Source organism: Corylus avellana, chromosome 2 (genome assembly GCF_965113065.1).
Source record: "Corylus avellana chromosome 2, dhCorAvel1.hap1.2, whole genome shotgun sequence".
NCBI classification, from domain to species: Eukaryota; Viridiplantae; Streptophyta; class Magnoliopsida; order Fagales; family Betulaceae; genus Corylus; species Corylus avellana.
The window spans coordinates 47,221,025-47,241,634 of NC_142491.1; the positions used below are offsets into that span (position 1 = coordinate 47,221,025).

The window sequence follows — 20,610 nt, forward strand, 5'->3', positions numbered from 1 at the left end:
AAATTAATTATTGAATTTTTTTTATTTCAGAAAATTAATCTAATAGTTAGTTGAAACTATCACATGATCAGCATGGTTAGATGAATATTAAATAGATTTATGGTATGATATGACACTATATAACAGTTAAATGCTATAAAATTTTATCTAGCCATGAAATGGAGTTTATGGTTACTCTCCAATATTGATTATTAGATGTGGGCATGGGTTGGATTAGCTTGGTTTTGCGAATCTTTTCAACTAATCGAATCGGAACTTGTCGGTTTGAGAATTTATCGAACTGAGCCAACCCGATTCCTAATGAAACCAAACCGACCCGCATATGATCGGTTTGGATTGGGTTGAATAGTCGGTTTGGGCGTGTATTGTGAGGCTCATCTGGATGATCAACTATGATAGTTAAGAGCGTAGAGTAAGTCGTGGACTCTGTGATATATAGTATGATCGATGGCTACGTAGCTCTCTGATTCCCTGTTAAGTAAACGAAGTGATCTTGGGTTAATGGGTTGGTCTTTGGGCTTGATAAATGGGTTGTGTGGCATTGCCAGCCCATATCCCAACATTGACCAACATAAAAAAAGTTTCGTTTTCAACGTCCAAAATGCATTAATTAGCTAACAGTAACAACTTCATTTGGTAATTGCTATTGATCATGGGTTCAATATATATTGTGGTTAATTAGGTTCTTATTCTTCTTAATAAAGATTTGATAATTAGTGATGTAGATTATTGTCGGTAGCTAGTGCCTAGGGGTGTTTGGTCCTGACTCTTGCAGGCTGCTGCTACCAGCTTGAATAGATGGCACTGGAGTAGCTAAGACCAGTAGCCAGATCTGAAAGCACATGTGCATACTAGAGTTCAACGGATCGATATGGTCCAACTTATCAAGTACAATCAATCAAAAGCATAATAAGATCATCAACTCTAAATTATATTGCATTCTCGATTAGAAATGAAGAAGAAAGACACAAAAAGAAATGGAGGATGCCATAGTCTTGTATCCATCTTCGGGCATGGGCCATCTGATCTCTATGGTGGAGCTAGGCAAGCTCATACTCAAACACCACCCATCATTCTCCATCACGATGCTTATCCTCACCCCCACCCTCCATAGAAACACCACCAAAAGTTTCAAAGATGACAATACGCTCCTTCATATCCCTGGCATACCACCAATCCATGCTTCAGAGATGCCTACACCTTTACTTGTGCGTGATACTGATGTATACAATAATTTCCTACAAACGGGAACCCAGATGTCCAAATCCAATGGAATTATCTTAAACACGTTCGAATTGCTAGAGACAAAGGCCGTCAAAGCCATATCTGATGGCCTTTGCGTGCCCGACGGTCCAACCGCACCTATATTTTGCATTGGACCGTTGATCTCGACCAACCATGTTGGAGATGAGCACGAGTGCATGAGTTGGCTAAACTCACAACCCAGCCGAAGTGTTTTGTTCTTATGTTTTGGTAGCATGGGTTTGTTTTCAGCCAAACAGCTGAAGGAAATTGCGACAGGCTTGGAAAATTGTGGGCACCGATTTTTGTGGGTGGTACGGGCTCCACCCGCAGAAAATAAGAGCCAGAGCCAGTCAATTTTGACACCAGAAGAGCCCAACTTGGATGAACTATTGCCACAAGGTTTTCTTGAAAGAACAAAAGATAACGGACGTGTAGTGAAGTCATGGATCCCGCAGATGGATGTGCTTAGCCATGACTCGGTGGGCGGGTTTGTGACGCACTGTGGGTGGAACTCGGTACTTGAAGCGGTATGTGCGGGCGTGCCGATGATTGCGTGGCCTCTGTATGCAGAGCAGAAGATGAATATGGTGTTTATGGTCAAGGAAATGAAGGTGGCAGTGGCATTAACGGCAACGAACGAGTTTGAAGATGGGTTCGTGAGTGCGGGTGAGTTGGAGAAGCGAGTCAGAGAGTTGATGGAGTCTGATAGAGGAAAAGAGGTGCGAGAGAGAGTTTTGGGTATAAGAGATGGTGCAGTGGCAGCAATGAAAGAGGGTGGGTCATCTATTGTTGCCTTGGCCAAACTTGCTCACCTCTGGAAACAATTAAACAAACGGTGACATGAATCTGATTCAATCGGCTACGTAGTCTACCACGGTAATTAATGTTCATAAGGTTGAAATTGTTCATTCCATAACATATATATAGTACTCTGTCTTTAAGGTTTGCGTAAACTATCAAATGACAAGTCTCCAAATGGTATTCTCCGAAAATAGAAAGAGAGCAATTTTTCAATTTTTTTTTCATATTTATTCAACCCATCATATATAGGATGGTCAGTTATACATAAAAAATGATTAAAAAGCTACTCGCACAAAAAAGGAGCACTCGATCACAATCACAATCACAATAACTAGCCTGTTGTCGTGACCCACGACTCAGCCAACTTGGCAAATGCAACACGAGCGGACCCTCCTTCTTCCAAGGCTGCCACAGCAGCATCTCTCATGGCTGAAACCTTCTCTCTCACCTCTTTGCCTGCTTCAGAGTCCATTAACTCCCTCACCCGCTTCTCCAACTCGGCTGCACTCACCAACCCGTCTTCCGACTCGTTCACTGCCAAGGCCATCTTCCATTCCTTCACCATGACCACCCTGGTCAACCTTTGCTCCGCATACAAAGGCCACCCAACCATCGGCAAGCCGCTCAACACCGCTTCAAGCACCGAGTTCCACCCGCAGTGAGTCACGAACCCACCCACTGAGCCGTGACTCAGTATCTCCACCTGTGGAGCCCATTGCTTCACCACAAAACCCCTCTCCTTGGTCCTTCCCAAGAAACCGTTTGGCAACAACTCATCCAAATTTGGCTCTTCGTTGTTATTTGGTGGCGGATTTCTTACCACCCACAAGAACCTTTGGCCACTGTTTTCTAATCCAACGGCAATTTCATGCAACTGTTTTGCTGAAAACAATCCCATGCTTCCAAAAGACAGAAACACCACGCTTCGACTTGGTTGCAAGTTTAGCCAATTCAAACACTCGTGCTGATTTTCTCCATCTTGATTGTTGCTTGATATCAAAGGTCCAATAGAGAATATTGGCGGAGTTGGTCCATCTGGCACACATAGCCCATCCGATATTGCTCCAATAGCTTTTCTTTCGAGCAGGTCAAACGAATTTACAATAAGCCCATTTGATTGGGCCATGTGGGTTGCTGTGTTTAAGAAGTACTCGTACACTTTAGTACTACGATCTGACATATTTTTCGGCATCTCTGAAGCTGGGATAGAGGGTAAGCCTGGAATTTCAAGAAGCACGTCATCATTGAGATCTTTCAAGCTTTTATCCAGCTTTTTATGGAGCGTGGGGAGATATAGAAAGGCAGTTAGAGCGCTTGCGCTGGAGGTAAAGAAATAGTACGTGGGGATGCTAAGATTTGCGGCTACTTCGAAAGAAGCATCACAAAAGAAATCAATGATGAAGGCTTTGAGTTTGGAGGTTTGGGAGATGGTTTGGAGGGCTTGGTGGAGATTTGGGTTGTTGAGGCGTGGGAGTAAGAAGCCTGACTCATAGGCGGGAGAAGTGGAAGGGACGTTGGAGATTGGGGGCAGGTGGTGGAAGGTGATGGATGGAGTGGTGGCGTTGACAGAAGCTATGTATTGGGCGGTAGAGCTGGCTGCATATTGAGGGGTGGAGGCATTAGCTCTGTTTTGTGTGTCTAAGATGAGGATTGTGATGGAGAAAGAAGGGTGATGCTTCACTAGGACCTTGCCAAGCTCTACCATGGCGAGTATGTGGCCTCTGCCTGGAGAGGGGTATAGGACTATCACCTCCTCCATGTTCACAGGATGTTAGCTTAGCTTCCTCTTCCTCTGCCTCTGAGTAACCCCAACCATACGTGTATTAATAGGAGATTTATCGAACTTGGGAAAAAAGAAATGTATTAATTAAGAATATGTTCTAAGAGAAAGACGGTCCATTCAAAGGCCCGAATTATTAATTGGCACCTCATTAAATAATGTAATATATAGTTTTATTTGCGTAGGACTTTATTACGAAAGACGTGAGAAATGAGTTTTGAGCCTAACTCAACTCAAAAGCTAGTTTAAGAGTTGAGATTTTCTCTCACCTTTATAAATGGTCCATCTCCTTAATACCCAGATAATGTAAGACTTCCAAGAGATTTCTCACCAATTAGGTTTCGAGATTTGTTATATTGAATAGACTGAAGGATCCGCCGCCTACCTGACTTCTTTCCATACAAGAAATAAATATTTGCGTCACTGCATATGTTTGCAAAGTCTTTGGTCTACAATTATCTAGAAAGAAGTCATCGTCGATCGGTGGAACGCATAAAAAGAAAGTCTGCTACACCAGTACGATTATGACTGTTATGCGTGCCTTGAAAGTTATGGTGGACCCAACCGGTTTTTGATTTATTTACAAGTTTGTCTTGTACTTGGATTCCTTCTCCTAGTTGGAGTTGGAAGGCTTGTCCCACACTTATTGGGATTCCTTTTGGCTCTTGGAGATTTCCACCGACTTTGCCTAGTATATAAAGGCATGAGCTCCTTATGTTTTTGTGTGCCAAAAGCAATTGAGAGAGAGAAAAAGTGAGAGCAAGAAAGAGAGTGTTTTCTTTTCCCCTTTTTGTTATTATTCTCCTTTGGGCAAAGTGAGAATTGGGTGTATTTGGGGCTTTGGGTTTGAGTGGTTTTCTCACCCTGTTACTCTCTTGTACTCATCTTTTGATAGTGAATTTTCTCTGGGTCGTCTCCGCCAGTGGATGTAGGCTTGTTAAGCCGAACCACTTAAATCTTTGTGTCGTGTGTGATTGCTTATCTTTGTTATTCCGCATTCTTCTTATTTTTCGCATCTCACGGGTCTTGGGAAATAGGATTAATTTCCTAACAATGACTACCTTTGTCTTTGGCAAAAGAGTAGAAGCCTTTCGCAGCTTTCGCTCCCCCCACTTGCTCATTATCTTATAGAGTTTTTCATAAATTTGTCCACGATGTCAAGTTATAATATTAACCGCACATTCCCCTTCGCATACCAGCAAAACTCTTTTTAATGATAAAAAGATTGCTACTTTTCTAATGCCTTCATCTTTGTATCCATCCTTGCTTTCTTTTGACAAATATAAATTCCGGGCCCAGCACCCTAAGCAGCGGCAGAACCAAAACTTTGAGTGAGAGGGGTACGAAATAAATAAAAAATTACAAAAATTAAAAAAAAAAAAAAAAAAACCAATGAAGAGAAAATTAATTTTACTACATTTCTTTTCACAACCACAAAAGGCTTGTGAGTCCGAAAAGAAATGTAATTTTATTAGTATATATTTGATTTTACAATATTTTCACCTCTTTATGTAGTGCGATATGCAACGTTTGTCATAAACTATGAAATAACTTGATTTAAGAGTATATTTCAACTATTCTCAAGAGGTAACTCAGTTGATTAGAGACCACACCTCATGAAATGGTAGTAAATAATTCGAATCCCCCGTCTCCCCAAAAAAAGAGTAGGACTTCAACTTGTCATTTGAAGAGTGAGAAAATAATTTGGGTGGACAAAAAAGAAAATATTAAGGATAATAGTTGATTTAAAAATGGTTTTTCAAGGATTTTTAAAGAATGTCCCCCAAGCATACATTTACATTGGCCCTTGACTCTAAGGCCAAGCCCCCTCTCCCAACCCAAAAGGTAGTTTCTAAAACAAATAATTTTTTTTTTAAGAAATATATATTTTTTAATAAAATAGACCGTTAAAAATTAATTTGTACCTTAAAAAAATTTCGCCTCTCCAAAATAAAACTTAAAGTTCCACTCCTACTGCCTATATATAATATAGTGCACTAACATAATCTAATATTTTTTTTAGAGGAGAGAGAAGGATAGAGACTTGTTAGTTGTTAGTACTGATTTCATATTTGGTAAGCGAACGCGGAACAATATTTACCAAATTAACAACTCACTAAATATGCTCATTTTGGTCCCATTTTAGTCTTAGAGCACTTTCATTTCATCAAACTATTTAAAAAAGTTAAAAAGCTAAAATGCATCCAAAAAATACAAAACATTCTCTCTCATCTTACTTATTTTTTCCAATATGTTATTTTTATATAAAAATTTTGAAAATTATAACCGCAATGGCCATTTGGAAAATAAAATTTTTCATAGATATGATTGTTGGAGAAAAAAACAAAAGGTTTTTAAATCTTTAAATCAATCACCTTCACTGTTAAGAAATTTTTTTTTTTTAGTAACTCGAGCAGGTAACAAGTTAAATATCTTTTATAGTAATATAAAATTTGTAAAAGTAAGAAAACAAAAACAAAAAAGAAATACAGGTAAGCAACCCAATGAAAGGATCACAATTAATGGTCTTTAAAAGGTTGGAAGTAACGTTACAATGAGGCAGAGTGTAACGTAATTGACATTTGTTCTAGCCGCTACATCATGACTGGTCCTGGTTCTATTCATCCAAGACACAGAAATAAACTCATATTTTATTTTCCAAATGGTTAAAACTTAGAAGCTACACCTAGAAAAATAAATGCAAAAAGATAATGCCACATTACATAACTTATTACAGCTACTAATATCTTTTAGAGTATGGACGTCGTCGCCATCCACACCTCAGCTAACTTGGCCAATGCAACACGAGAGGAGCCTCCCTCTTTCACGGCTGCCACAGCATCATCTCTCATGCATGAAACCCTCTCTCTCACCTCTTTACCTGCTTCCGAGTCCATTAACTCCCTCACTCGCTTCTCCAACTCGGCCGCACTCACCAACCCGTCTTCCGACCCGTTCACTGTCAACGCCACCTTCAATTCCTTCACTAATACCAACCTGGTCATCCTTTGCTCCGCATACAAAGGCCACCCAACCATCGGCACGCCGCCACACACCGCTTCAAGCACTGAGTTCCACCCGCAGTGAGTCACGAACCCACCCACCGAGCCGTGGCTCAGAATTTCCACCTGTGGAGCCCATTGCGTCTCCACAAAACCCCTCTCCTTGGTCCTCTCCAAGAAACCGTCTGGCAACAACTCATCCAAATTTGGCTCTTTGTTTTTTTCTGGTGGCGGATTTCTCACCACCCACAGGAACCTTAGGCCACTGTTTTCTAATCCTACTGCCATTTCTCTCAATTGTTTCGCAGAAAACAATCCCATGCTTCCAAAACACAGGAACACGACGCTTTGACTCGGTTGCGAGTTTAGCCAATTCAAACACTCGTGCTGATCCTCATCTCCGTCTTGATTGCTGCCTGAAATCAAAGGTCCAATGCAAAATATTGGCGGAGTCGGTCCATCTGGCACACACAGTCCATCCGATATTGCCCCAATTGCTTTTCTTTCGAGCTGGTCGAACGTGTTGACGATTAGTCCATTTGATTTGGCCATGTTGATTCCAGTGTTCAAGGAATACTCATACACCTTAGAATTCCGATCTAATGCAGTTTGTGGCATGTCTGAAGCCAGGATCGGCGGTAAGCCGGGAATATCAAGAAGTATATTATTGAGGTCTTTAAAGCTTTTGTCGATGGTTTTATGCAAAGTGGAGCGGTATAGAAAGATGCTTAGACCGCTTGCGCTAGAGGTGAAGAAATAGTACGTTGGAATACTAAGGTTTGCGGCCACTTCAAAGGCAGCATCACAGAAGAAATCAATGATAAAGGCTTTGAGGTTGGAAGTCTGGGAGATGGTTTGGAGGGTTTGGTGGAGATTTGGGTTGTTGAGGCGTGGGAATAAGAAGAAGGATTCTAATGGGGAAGGAGTGGAAGGGACTTCGGAGATAGGGGGCAGATGGAGGAAGGTGATGGATGGGGTGGTGGCGTTGACGGCGGCCATGTATTGGGCGGTAGAGCTGGCTGCATATTGGGCGTTGGCGGCAGAATTTGTGTTTTGTGTGCTTAAGACGATGATTGTGACGGAGAAAGATGGGTAAAGTCTGAGTATGAGCTTTCCAAGCTCCACCATGGAAATTAGGTGGCCTCTTCCGGGAGAAGGGTACAGGACTATCACATCCTCCATATTTTTACACGGATTGAGTACTTTCACGAACCATGGGTGCTTGAATGTTTATATAAACTCCAAGGGTAGAAAAAATAAAATCCATAACATTACAAACTTACCCCTACACAAGAATTGATTCTTCCTTACTTTTTCTCTTTTAAATGCTGATTTATTTTATGGCAATATTGATACACGTACTCTTATTATTTACAATTTTAAATGCGCATGGTCCATGGATAGCATTTTTCCGTGTAAATTCGCAATAATTATTGTACTTTTTTTTTTTTTTTTTTTTTTTAATCAACGACGACGACACACACGCAATAAGACAGGAAATGGGATTGGGTCGGTTGGGAAAAATAAGCATAGCAGGATCTCTAGTGGAGAAGTAAATGATGGCAACTAGACAAAACCAGTTGAGAAAACCTGGTAGAAAAACCTTCGCAATTATCTGCTACGTGGAACTTTCCTTTGCCACACAAAACAGAAACGGCAGTTCAACAAAAATTCGTTTCAAGTCGTGAAATAAGAATTAGAAGAAAAAATAAAAAAATAAAAAAATGAAATAAGGACCACTCTTCATAAGGCCTACCAGTCTACTTAATGAGAATGGACCGAATGGTTGATTTACTTTATGACAATGGGCTCCATTTGTTACTACTTTTTAGATGTTTTATTTTTGTCCTATGAAGAATTTAAAAAACTTTTGAGAGGATGTTTTTTTGTTGTTTCTTAATAAAAAAATCTAATGTTACGTAAGGATTAAAAAAATAAAAAACAAAAAACAAAAGCAATTTTAGCAAAGTGCCCTATTGAAAGCGCTATATATTATCAAACCTCCCACATCCCATATTCATAATACGGAACACACACTTGAAAGTTATCGGGTTTCTATACCCAATTAATTAGCTAACCACGAAAAGCCATAACTTGTCTGAATATTTTATTATATATACTTCAACTTCTTTACATTTTTTTTGTGTCAACATTATGGAGAAGGTTATAGTCCTATACCCCTCTGAAGGCAGAGGCCACCTAATCGCCATGGTAGAGCTTGGCAAGCTCATACTCAAACATCACCCATCTTTCTCCATCACAATCTTCGTCTTAAACACACATTCTGCGTCCACCGCCCAACACGTAGCCAGCTCTACCGCCCAATACATGGCCGCCGTGGAAGCCGCCACCCCATCCATCACCTTCCTCCACCTCCCCCCCATCTCCGGCGTCCCTTCCACTCTTTTCCCACCAGAATTGATGTACTTAGTCCCACGCCTCAACAACCCAAATGTCCACCAAGCCCTCCAAACCATCTCCCACACCTCCAAACTCAAAGCCTTCGTCATTGATTTCTTCTGCGATGCTGCTTTCGAAGTGGCCGCAAACCTTAGCATCCCTACTTACTATTTCTTCACCTCAAGCGCAAGCGGTCTAGCAGCCTTTCTGTACCATCCCACTCTCCATAAAAACCTGGATAAAAGCTTCAAAGATCTCAATCATATGCTTATTGATATTCCCGGCTTACCGTCTATCCCGGCTTCAGACATGTCGAAAGCTACTTCAGATCGCAGTTCTAAAGTTTATGAGTATTTCTTGGACTCAGCAACCCACATGGCCAAATCAAATGGACTTTTAGTGAACACGTTCGAGCTGCTCGAGACAAAAGCTATCAAGGCATTATCGGATGGGCTATGTGTTCCAGATGGGCCGACCCCACCAATATTCTGCATTGGACCTTTGATTTCAAGCAGCAATCAAGACGGAGATGATCATCAGCACGAGTGTTTGAATTGGCTAAACTCGCAACCGAGTCGAAGCGTTGTGTTTCTTTGTTTTGGGAGCATGGGATTGGAATTGTTTTCGGTGAAGCAGTTGAGAGAGATAGCGGTAGGATTAGAAAACAGTGGGCAGAGGTTCCTGTGGGTGGTGAGAAATCCAGCCACAGATAATAACAAAGAGCCAGATTTGGATGAATTATTGCCACAAGGTTTCTTGGAAAGGACCAAGGATAGGGGTTTCGTGGTCAAGCAATGGGCTCCACAGGCGGAGGTACTGAGTCACGGCTCGGTGGGCGGGTTCGTGACTCACTGCGGTTGGAACTCTGTTCTTGAAGCGGTGTGTGGCGGCGTCCCGATGATTGCTTGGCCATTGTATGCGGAGCAAAAGATGAACAGGGTGGTTTTGGTGAAGGAATTGAAGGTGGCGCTGGCGGTGAATGAGTCGGAAGACGGGATGGTGAGTGCTGCCGAGTTGGAGAAGCGAGTGAGGGAGTTATTTGTGTCGGAGGCAGGGAAAGAGGTGAGGGATAGGGTTTCAGGCATGAGAGATGCTGCTGTGGCAGCCGTGAAGGAAGGAGGGTCCTCTCATGTTGCATTCGCCGAGTTGGCTGACTTGTGGTTGACGACCACGTGCTAGCTTGTATCACCGGCCCGTCTCATCAAGAATTTGTTGTTGTAGAGTTGTAGTAATGACTGGTTTCCTAAAATCCATAATTAGCTTTATTGCTTAATCAAGGCTATTGGTTTTAGCAGCTTATTTATTTATGCAAACGAATGTTTAATTATTAGAGAGGGACGAACTCTTTTTTTTTTGCTTTTTTTTTTTCTTCCACAGTCTGTTGCAAATAAAGATGAGAAGAAGCAGGGGCGAACTCAATTCAATGGAAATGCATGTGATTTACTGTCAACTCAGGAACAAAGCTCGTAATTACTGTCAACTCGCGTACCCTCCTGATGACACACGAAGTAATAGTGGCCATAATAATATTGTACGGATTTTGCTCAGGTACGTCAAACTTTTAAGTTAAAAACCCATTAACATGGGATCCTGATCCTTAGATGCATCTGCTGCGCCTTTGGCTTTCAGGGTGACAAGCAACGTGCTGATGAGACAATCCATGTGGTGACAGCTGATAGATAATTGAATTATGGAGCTTTATTTGGGCGGGGGAGTAAATACGGATGGAGACGTGTAGTTATTGAGCATAGTATTTGTATTCGTATATGTTTATTATTTTTTGCGTTTGCATAATTATTATGATTATTATTTGCTATTCCCAATGTAACAAACCTTAAAGTTGTAATTTTCTGTTTCTAATAAATACAAAAATATATTTTAATTTTTTTTTTAGAAAATAATAAAAACACTGGCAACAAAACCAACACTCAAACGGCTTGTTTACCGAGAGAGAAAAACAATAGATTACTAACAACTAGAGATTAGCCTATGAATTCTCATATAGATTTTAAATTATTAACTGAACGCTATTATTTAGATCACATTTGCTAATTATTTTGCTAAAAAATTTGTATTTCATACATTATTTAAGTTTCTGTGTCGTCTATTTATAGTTGGCAAAGGAAAAGAACATTTGAAAAATAATAATAATAAAATAATAACATATAAGCCAATTAAATCAGAACAATTATATATATATAAGGAATTTAAATGCTACCTTAAAATTGTTATTTGCGTCCACACATGCAGATAGTGAAATAGTAGATACCTGCACATAATATTAAAGAAATGTGTATATTTCTTTTTTTCTTTTTTCTTTTTTAATTACTAATGAATTTGTTAGTCTCATATATTAATGATGAATTTACACATCTTAAATAGACAAAAAAATAAAATAAAATGTAGGATCATGAAAACAAACATTTCTATATGCAATTGGTTCAAGTGGGGAGAAATTGGATGGGTTTGAGTTTAACTAGATATAGAGTGCGTTTTGTGAATTCACAAGAATAATATGCATTTTTAAAATATATCGCAAAACGTAAGGTGTTTAGCATTGTGATTTAAAAAGTACTTAATTTAGAATAAAAATAAAAATATGCGATTTTTATAAGCAGTCTAAGGGGTGCTAATTTGAAAAAATGCGAATTTAAACCAAAATCACGATTTCGCATAACAAATATTTGATGAAAAAGTAATTTTTAACATGTTTTACCAAATACCTATGTAATTTTAAAAAGTAATAATTTCAAAAAAAAAAAAATTTAAATCATACTTATTGAAACCACAATCTTAAACAAACACATAATATGTTTATTAAACGTGTTATATGGATCAGATTGGGTGACCATTTATTTAACCTGTATGTGATGGTTGAATATTTTGGCCCATTAAATTATAAATTTAATGGGCCAAATACGAATTTAAAATATAGCCCTATACTTATAATTTAACACCACACAAATCCAACCCATTATCTCGAATTGCCACTTCTAGCCCAGTGTCGCCAAGCCAACATCGGCCGGTCTTCTCCAACCTTACAGCTATAATTGTTAGATTAAAACATATCTTAATCTAAAATAAGACTATATATATTTAGATCTAAAAACGTTATATTCACGCGGTGTCCTGATTACTTGCAAATGTGAAATTCCATTCACCCAAATACGCGAAACTGGTAGACATAGGTAGATAATGAAGCTATGTTTATTCACTCGAAAGAAGAAAATCAAAATTATGTTTTTATTTCCTTTCTATGTGTTTAATTAAAGGCTAGAAAGTGCAAATCAAGCCTATAACAAACAAGGCAGATAATATAAGCACTCCACTCAACACTGCTTCCACGACTCAGCGAATTTGGCTAAAGCCATACGAGACGATCCACCCTCACTGAGTGCAGCCTTGGCTTCATTTTTCATAGACAAGGTTCTCTCCCTGATCGAGTTGCCTTCCTCCGAGTCCATCAACTCTCTAACTCGCTTCTCCACCTCGTCTGCACTCACAAACCCATTCTCGGACTCGTTCATTGGCAAAGAGATTCTTATTTCCTCCACCAATATCACCCTATTGAACCTTTGCTCAGCGTAGAGCGGCCAAGACACCATCGGCACGCCCGCGCACACTGCTTCCAGCACCGAGTTCCAGCCGCAATGAGTCACAAACCCACCAACTGAGTCATGGTTCAACACAGCCACCTGTGGGGCCCAAGACTTCACTACCAGGCCCCTCTCTTTTGTCCGTTCCAAGAAACCCGGAGGAAGCAACAGATCCAAGTCCGGCTCGGGTTGGGCTGTGACGGCCAAGCCATGTTCCTGAGTGGGTGGATTCCGCACCACCCACAAGAATCTCAAGCCACTCCTTTCCAATCCAATGGCTATCTCCTTCAACTGTTCGATTGAGAACAACCCCAAGCTTCCAAAACATAAAAAGACTACGCTTCCGCTCGGTTGCAAGTCAAGCCACCTTAAGCACTCCGGCACGACTTCTTCGCTGCCACTCCTACTGGCCGCTATCAGAGGTCCTATGCAGAAAATAGGTGGTGTTGGGCCGTCCGGGACGCATAGCCCTTCTGATATTGCTTTGTTAACTCTTGGCTCCAGCGATTCAAAAGAATTGATAATTATTCCTGCTGATTTCGCCATGCTGAATGCGCAGTTTAGAAAGCAGTCGTAGGCCGGATCGTTACGGTCAAGTAGTGGTTTCGGCGTGTCGCCGGAAGGTATGGGCGGTACGCCGGGAAAGTCAATAAGGGTGTTAAGATCTTTGAAGCTTTTGGTGGTGGCGTTGTGCACGATGGGGAGATATAGGAAGCAAGAGAGACTACTGGCACAGGAAGTGTGAAAGTAGTAGCCAGGGATGTTGAGTTCGGTTGCAACAGAGAGAGCGTGAAAGCAGAAGGCGTCCATGATGAGCGCGTGGATGGTGAAGGTTTCGGAGATAGATCGGAGAGATTGGTGGAGATTGGGGTTGTTTAGGCGGAGGAGCTCAAAGGTAAGTGTTTCATGGTTGGGAGAGGAGGTGGGAGGGAGATCTACGTTGGGGAGATTGTGAAATGTGATGGAGGGGATGGTGGCAGAGACAGTGGCTATGTATGGAGCGGTGGAACCGGCGTTGTAAGGTTGGGGGGCAATGAGTATATGTATGGTTAGTGAAGGCTGGTGGGTTAGTATGAGTTTGGCAAGCTCTACCATGGAGATCAGGTGGCCTATTGCCGGTGTTGGGAACAGAACTATTGCCTCCTCCATAGCTGCCTGAGTATTTTTGTGTGGTTAAGACAACTAGGTTCAACGGAGAAGCTGGCTGAGTTTTTTTTGATGTGCGTTAAATGTGCATAGGTTCAGTATTGGGGGTAGAGTTTTTTAATTTTTAATTTTTATTTTAGTAGGCTACAAGTCAGTGACAGTGATGATGAAGGTGTTGGTATTAGTTCTTTTCCCTGGGCGGTTTAGATTAGGAAGTAGTACCAAAACCGAAGGAATCTTGGAATATTTAATTTTCTTTTGGTGGCCAAGTCAAAGTCAAGCAATAGTGTAAAGTATGGTCTTTGGAAACAAAGCATATAGCATAAAGGAGATTCATTGGATATGGACAATGTCAGTTTCAAAAGCAGAATGATGAAGAGATGGACATTGTGCGGCCCCATCTCTCCACAAGCTTCCTCACCCAGAAGACTTCGTGGAAGTAATCCGAGTCTTCTCTCTCTCAATTGAAAAATTGCTTCACTCATTGCTGACATCATAGCGACCTTCACATCATATTGGGACGCATTATCAGTTATCACCACCTCTTTCTCCTTCTATTAAACAGAATTTAACGAACCAATGGCAATGAACTTATTTGGCTTTAAAAAATAAAAAAAAATCTATTAACAGAAGGCGTTGTTTGGCTGATCAAGAAATGAAAAAGGAAGCTACAAAAGTTTTATACTATAAATGTAATAACTTTGTTTTGTTAACAAAACTTTAAAGATGTAAGAATTGAAAAACCTTTAACATTTCTCATATATTAACAATATGTCGTTTATGTTAAATTATTAGTTATCTCAAAAGATTAAGCTGATAAAAAGAGGCAAATTTAATTACTTAATTATTACTTTAACAATTTCAACGAGTAAAGCGGTAAGCCTTTTTAATATGCTTGGTTTGTAGGTATCACACTCATTAGCATGGATAACTTGATCGGTTTAGATTGACTCATTGAGTGATGCGTATTTAGATAGAAAATTCATTCCTCTGAAAGCAATATGTTTGTTTATTTTATTGAAGCCGATTTCATAAGTAAAATGGATCAAGTTGTTATTTTTTGCTTCCTTTTAAGTAGAAAATTGAAAAAATAAAATAAAAAAATTATGCCCATGGCAGCATGGCTGGTGTTGGGTACAGAACTATTGCCTGAGTTTTTTGTGTGGGTATATTGGGACAACAGTATTTTATTTATTTTTTATTTTTTGCCCTGGGCCGCTAGATCTGGAGCTCAGTGCACGTTGATGGCTAGTAGTACCAAAACCGAAGGACTCCTGAAAAAACAATGTCATTTTGTTTTGTATCCAAATCAAACAAACTAAAAGCATATACCATAAAAGAATATTTTTTCTAAGGAAAAAAGAAAAAGAAAAAGAAAAAAACAAGAAAGTGTACCACAATCAAATGCTATTTAGCTAGAACGCATTAAAGTGGTTGACTGGGTTGTGAATGGAATGGTTCAGGTGCAATACCTCAAAGCATGGCGAGTTTAACATTCTTGAGTTATTTGAATTTATCACACAACTACTTTTTTGGCAGAATTTCCTCCGGCACTCAACTTTAAAGTTTTAGTGCACTGAGTTTCATTGGGGACCATGATCTTTGTGGACCTCCACTTACGTCCAGCTGCGTTGGAGATGACTCATCCCTTGGGCCAACACCAAATGTTGATGATGAAGGTGGCGAGAGCGTTGGGTGGGTTGAGATGAAGTGGTTTTATATGGGCATGCCATTTGGATTTGTAGTGGGGTTTTGGGGTGTATTTGGTCCATTGGCATTCAGCAAGGCTTGGAGATCTACTTTCTTTAAGTTTTTGGATGGCATCAAGTATAAACTCTTTGGTAGTGTTTGAAAGAGTTAAAAAAAAAAAGGCAAGGCCATGCGCTCGAGTAATGGACAAAGAGAAGAAGTGTTGTTTTTATTCAATAAAGCTTTGTTTTCCTAATTATTTTGGTTGCCCTTTCTATTTTCTGTACAACTCTTTGTTATGGTCCAATATTATTCAATAAAGGGAAGTGAGTTTCTATAAGCTAAAAATACTATAATTTTTATAAATCTATAATATGGAAATTAAATTACTTAAAAGTTAGATACATGGATCTATTATTACAAATGTCAAAGGAATTGATCGTAGAAGCAGAAAAACAGTCTCTTCCATTTGATCCTAATCTTATGTACATTAAACAATAATTATTAAACATGTATATTAAAAACACAAATAATTATGAAAGTTGTGTATCTTTATAGATAGAAAGAAGACATTTTTCTTATTTAATTATAACTCTAATTCATCAAAGTGGGCCAATAAAGTAAACATGTACCACGTGAATGTGAGCCAATAATGTTGTCCACCCGACTCAACACGGCTTCCACGACTCAACGAGTTTGGCTAATGCCACACGAGAAGATCCACCCTCTTTGACTGCAGCCTTCGCATCATTTTGGACACACGAGGTCCTCACCCTGATCGAGTTACCTTCCTCCGAGTCCATCAACTCTCTAAGTCGCTTCTCCACTTCTGTTGCACTCACAAACCCATTCTCGGACTCGTTCATTGGCAAAGCAATTCTTATTTCTTCCACCAATATCACCCGATTTAACTTCTGCTCAGCATAGAGCGGCCAAGCCACCATCGGCACGCCCGCGCACACCGCTTCCAATACCGAGTTCCAACCACAATGAGTCACAAACCCACCAACTGAGTTGTGGTTCAACACGGCCACTTGTGGGGCCCAAGACTTCAGTACCAGGCCCCTCTCCTTTGTCCGGTCCAAGAAACCCAAAGGAAGCAACAGATCCAAGTCCGGTTCAGGATGGGCTATAACGGCCGAGCTATGTTCCTGAGTGGGTGGATTCCGCACCACCCACAAGAATCTCAAGCCACTTCTTTCCAATCCAATAGCTATCTCCTTCAACTGTTCCATAGAGAACACCCCCAAGCTTCCAAAACATAAAAAGACTACGCTTCCACTAGGTTGCAAGTCAAGCCACCTTAAGCACTCCGGCACGGCCTCTTCGCCGCCACTTCTTTTGTTACTACCAGGTGCTATCAACGGTCCTAGGCAATAAATAGGTGGCGTGGGACCTTCTGGGACGCACAGCCCATCTGATATTGCTTTGATAACTCTTGGCTCCAAGGATTCAAAAGTGTTGACAATTATTCCGGCTGATTTAATCATGCTGACTGAGCAGTCCAAAATGTTCTCATAGATCTTTTCATTGCGGTCAAGTAATGGTTTTGGCGTATCCGAGGTTGATATGGGTGGTAAGCCAGGAATGTCAAGAAGGGTGTTAAGGTCTTTGAAGCTTTTGGTTGTGGTCCTGTGCATAGTGAGGAGATATAGGATGTAAGCGAGAATACTGGCGCCGGAAGTGTAAAAGTAGTAGCCAGGGATGTTGAGGTTGACTGCAACAGAGAGAGCGTGAGAGCAGAAGGAGTCCATGATGAGCGCGTGGATGTTGTAGGTTTTGGAGATGGATAGGAGAGATTGGTGGAGATTGGGGTTGTTGAGGCGGAGGAGCTCAAAGGTAAGTGTTTCATGGTGGGGAGAGGAGTTGGAAGGGAGATGAACGTTGGAGAGATTGTGAAAGGTGATGGAGGGGGTGGTGGCAGAGATAGCGGCTATGTATGGAGCAGTGGAACCGGCGTTGTAAGGCTGGGGGGAAATGAGTATGTGTATGGTGAGTGAAGGGTGGTGAGTGAGTATGAGTTTGGCGAGCTCTACCATGGAGATTAGGTGGCCTATGGCTGGCGTTGGGTACAAAACTACAGCCTCCTCCATAGCTGCCTGAGTTTTCTTGTGTGTTCGGCTCAACGGAGAAGATGAGCTTTCCTTTCACTGTCCAACAAGCTTTTCTTTCACGCTTGTGGGGGCAAAGTAGGTGGGGTGTAATAATAACCCAATTGGGCCTTGGGGACCATTGCCTATGATTGTGCTTGCCACGTAGCATGAAATGAAATATACTACCTACCGTCTTGGAATCAAATTAAAATAAATCAAAGGCAAGCCATAATCCTAGTAAATCACATACGTGTCCCTTAAAAAGTAAAGATACTGCCTTGGAATCAAACATACATATGGTTACAGGGAGCCTAAAATAGAGAACTCCGAGTGAATAATATTCATATAATTATGGATAAATAAGGCATGTGTCTAACAAGAATAGAAAAATAATGCCCTTGTTAGAGCATCTTCAACCACCTTTCAAATAGTTGATTCAACCACCTTTCAAACAGGTGATTCAAGTTATATTTAACTATTATATGCTATTTTAATACTCCAACAGATCCTCTAATGTAAAAGTTTTTCAAAAATTTGATTTTTATTTATTTTTTATTTTTTATTCTTTTCACTCTTCCTTCATTCCTCTTTCTCCTTACAATAAAATATATAAATAGAGAATAGAATAAAGAATTTGTTGAATTGTACATAGCAAAAACGAGTAGCTAATTTAAAAAATTTTACTTTTTCTGTAGTTACTTTAACTACTATTGTTGGAGATGCTCTTAGAGCTTCAGCCTTCGGCTGCTGATGGCTTAGGGCTCATTTAGAGCTTGAACCTCAAATGAGCCTATGTTTCTACCCATCACTAATTCACACTACATTTCAATGTTCTTTTTCTTACTCAAGGATATTATGTTAAATAAAGTTCAAACTCAGAGCATTCGTCTTAATAATATGTTAAATCACTATTTATTCTAAGTTGATAGGAAGAGATGAATTTTCATTTAATTTATATTTTAATACTCTCCCTTGATAACTTATACCCAACACATAAAATATTTAATTAAAATATAAAGCAAATGATGAGGACATAATTCGAATTCAGGATTTTGCTTTGATATCATGTGAAGCCCAACCCAACCATTACAATTGTAGAAACTATGCCTTAAAAGAAAATAGTTATTTAGAAAAAAGGAGGCAGAAGATAACAACATTTTGTTAATCTAAAACTAATAAACAAGACACGTCTCAAAGAGTCTGGTTATTTGTACTAACTAAATGAGGTCACAAACAAGGTGAGCCAGAGACAGGATCCTTAGCAATTATAAATTCCCGTTACTATCTCTGCCCCATCATTGGGCAAGGGTCTGTGAAAATGGACTCCTCTACCTGAGCAAGATCCCACTCAGGCAGGGAGCACCCTACAAGTTTTCATGCCCCGTCTTTAGGAAGGAAAGGAAAAGGATCCAAATCAAAGTTAGGGCAGAGCACATAGGATGCCACTTCCAGTAGGACCAGTACACCCCAAAGTAATCACACAACCGGGAGCTCATGGCTCTCGATCAGGACATGCGTATGCTTAAAATCGAGGATAGAAAGATTTAAGCAAACCTAGAAACTCAAAAGTCATTTTGATTTAAGAGCAAAGGGGTTCTGGTATTGGAATTACATGAAGTGTCAATTTTGAGCAAAATAAAGTGCACACATAATTAAAAGGAAGAACAAAAAAGAAGAGAGAGCGAGTTTCCTTGCATTCCAGCACAAACAACCACACCACAAAGCTTGAAAACGGAAGGACTAAAAACATTTAAGGAGCAAAATCGCACACTCAATTACAATATATGTGATTAGAGTAAGACTCTTAGATCTCCCATTGCTTCATCTCCATACCATCAGGAGGACTTCCCTCCACCTTCTTTCAACCCACTTATTTCCAGTTATTGGAGAGCACTGTCCCATTTGACTCGACTTGTGTAATATTGAAACACACATTACAAAGCCGTGTACAGAAAGCAATAAAGACACGGGAAACAAATTCACCAAATAGTTTATAAAACCCTCATATCATCGTCAAGAAAGGCATAAAAAACAATATTGGATTTGGCATTATGAATCAAGAAATATTAAACATAAGACTAAAAGTCTTACAAATGATTTTTTCATGGCCCTTCTGGTGTCCTCATCAGCATCTGAGTATATGTTTTGGAAAAAATTGTTTAAAGCTGCATCACCATCAAGCTTTTCATCTTTCTCCTGAAATTGAAAAAAAAAAAAAAAAAAAAAAAAAAAACGATGAATGAAAGTGCACCAACAAACATGAGGAAGCCCTTTGTAAAAAAGATTAAGGCCTCGTTTGGTTCGCGGAATGTCTAATCCATTGGAAAATGATTAGATACTACTAAAAATAGAAGAGTGTGAAATAGATTAGCTATTCATATTCATTTGTTTGATTGTAACGCTGGAATAGACTAGCTAATCATATTCCTTCGTTTGGTACAATGCAATATGTTGGTGAATAGAATCATATTGTAATCAATTTTTCTAAAATACCCTTAACAATTTATATTATTAAGAACTTTCATTCTTTTTTTTTAAACATAAACAACTTTACTATAACTTCTTTTTCTTTTTTGTTTTTAATTATGTCAGGTATGTGGCCTTTTTTTTTTCCTTTTTTTTTTTTTTGCAATTATGCTACAAAATTATTTATATGAAAAAAAATATAGTTGGAGAAAACAGAATCAAACTCAATCTTGAAATCAAAAAAATATAGTTGGAGAATGTACTGAGAATCAAAAGAAATAAAAAACATATTATATATTTGTATTTTATAAAAACCTTACAGATTATATTTCTCCGTCAAAGAAAAAAAAATTGAGAAAAAAGAGATGCGGAGAAACAGAATTAAAAAAAAA

The 20,610-nt window shown here is 39.6% G+C and overlaps 4 protein-coding genes and 2 pseudogenes across 4 annotated transcripts; 2 read left to right on the forward strand and 4 right to left on the reverse strand.

The window, feature by feature from the left end:
- Positions 1-938: 938 nt before the first annotated feature.
- Positions 939-2,259, forward strand: LOC132175668 (anthocyanidin 5,3-O-glucosyltransferase). Its single transcript, XM_059587690.2, has one exon. The coding sequence runs from the start codon at positions 978-980 to the stop codon at positions 2,082-2,084; it is 1,107 nt and encodes a 368-aa protein (XP_059443673.2). The 5' UTR covers positions 939-977; the 3' UTR covers positions 2,085-2,259.
- An 18-nt stretch (positions 2,260-2,277) lies between these two features.
- On the reverse strand, positions 2,278-3,950 carry LOC132175652 (anthocyanidin 5,3-O-glucosyltransferase pseudogene; annotated as a pseudogene).
- Positions 3,951-6,461: 2,511 nt separating this feature from the next.
- On the reverse strand, positions 6,462-8,137 carry LOC132175688 (anthocyanidin 5,3-O-glucosyltransferase). Its single transcript, XM_059587713.2, has one exon. The coding sequence runs from the start codon at positions 8,008-8,010 to the stop codon at positions 6,577-6,579; it is 1,434 nt and encodes a 477-aa protein (XP_059443696.2). The 5' UTR covers positions 8,011-8,137; the 3' UTR covers positions 6,462-6,576.
- Positions 8,138-8,868: 731 nt separating this feature from the next.
- Positions 8,869-10,501, forward strand: LOC132175661 (anthocyanidin 5,3-O-glucosyltransferase). Its single transcript, XM_088513485.1, has one exon. The coding sequence runs from the start codon at positions 8,983-8,985 to the stop codon at positions 10,405-10,407; it is 1,425 nt and encodes a 474-aa protein (XP_088369611.1). The 5' UTR covers positions 8,869-8,982; the 3' UTR covers positions 10,408-10,501.
- Positions 10,502-12,453: 1,952 nt separating this feature from the next.
- LOC132175677 (UDP-glycosyltransferase 88B1) lies at positions 12,454-14,322 on the reverse strand. The gene has a single exon (XM_059587702.2). The coding sequence runs from the start codon at positions 13,971-13,973 to the stop codon at positions 12,558-12,560; it is 1,416 nt and encodes a 471-aa protein (XP_059443685.1). The 5' UTR covers positions 13,974-14,322; the 3' UTR covers positions 12,454-12,557.
- A 1,870-nt stretch (positions 14,323-16,192) lies between these two features.
- LOC132167686 (UDP-glycosyltransferase 88A1 pseudogene) lies at positions 16,193-17,846 on the reverse strand (annotated as a pseudogene).
- Between the last annotated feature and the right edge of the window lie 2,764 nt (positions 17,847-20,610).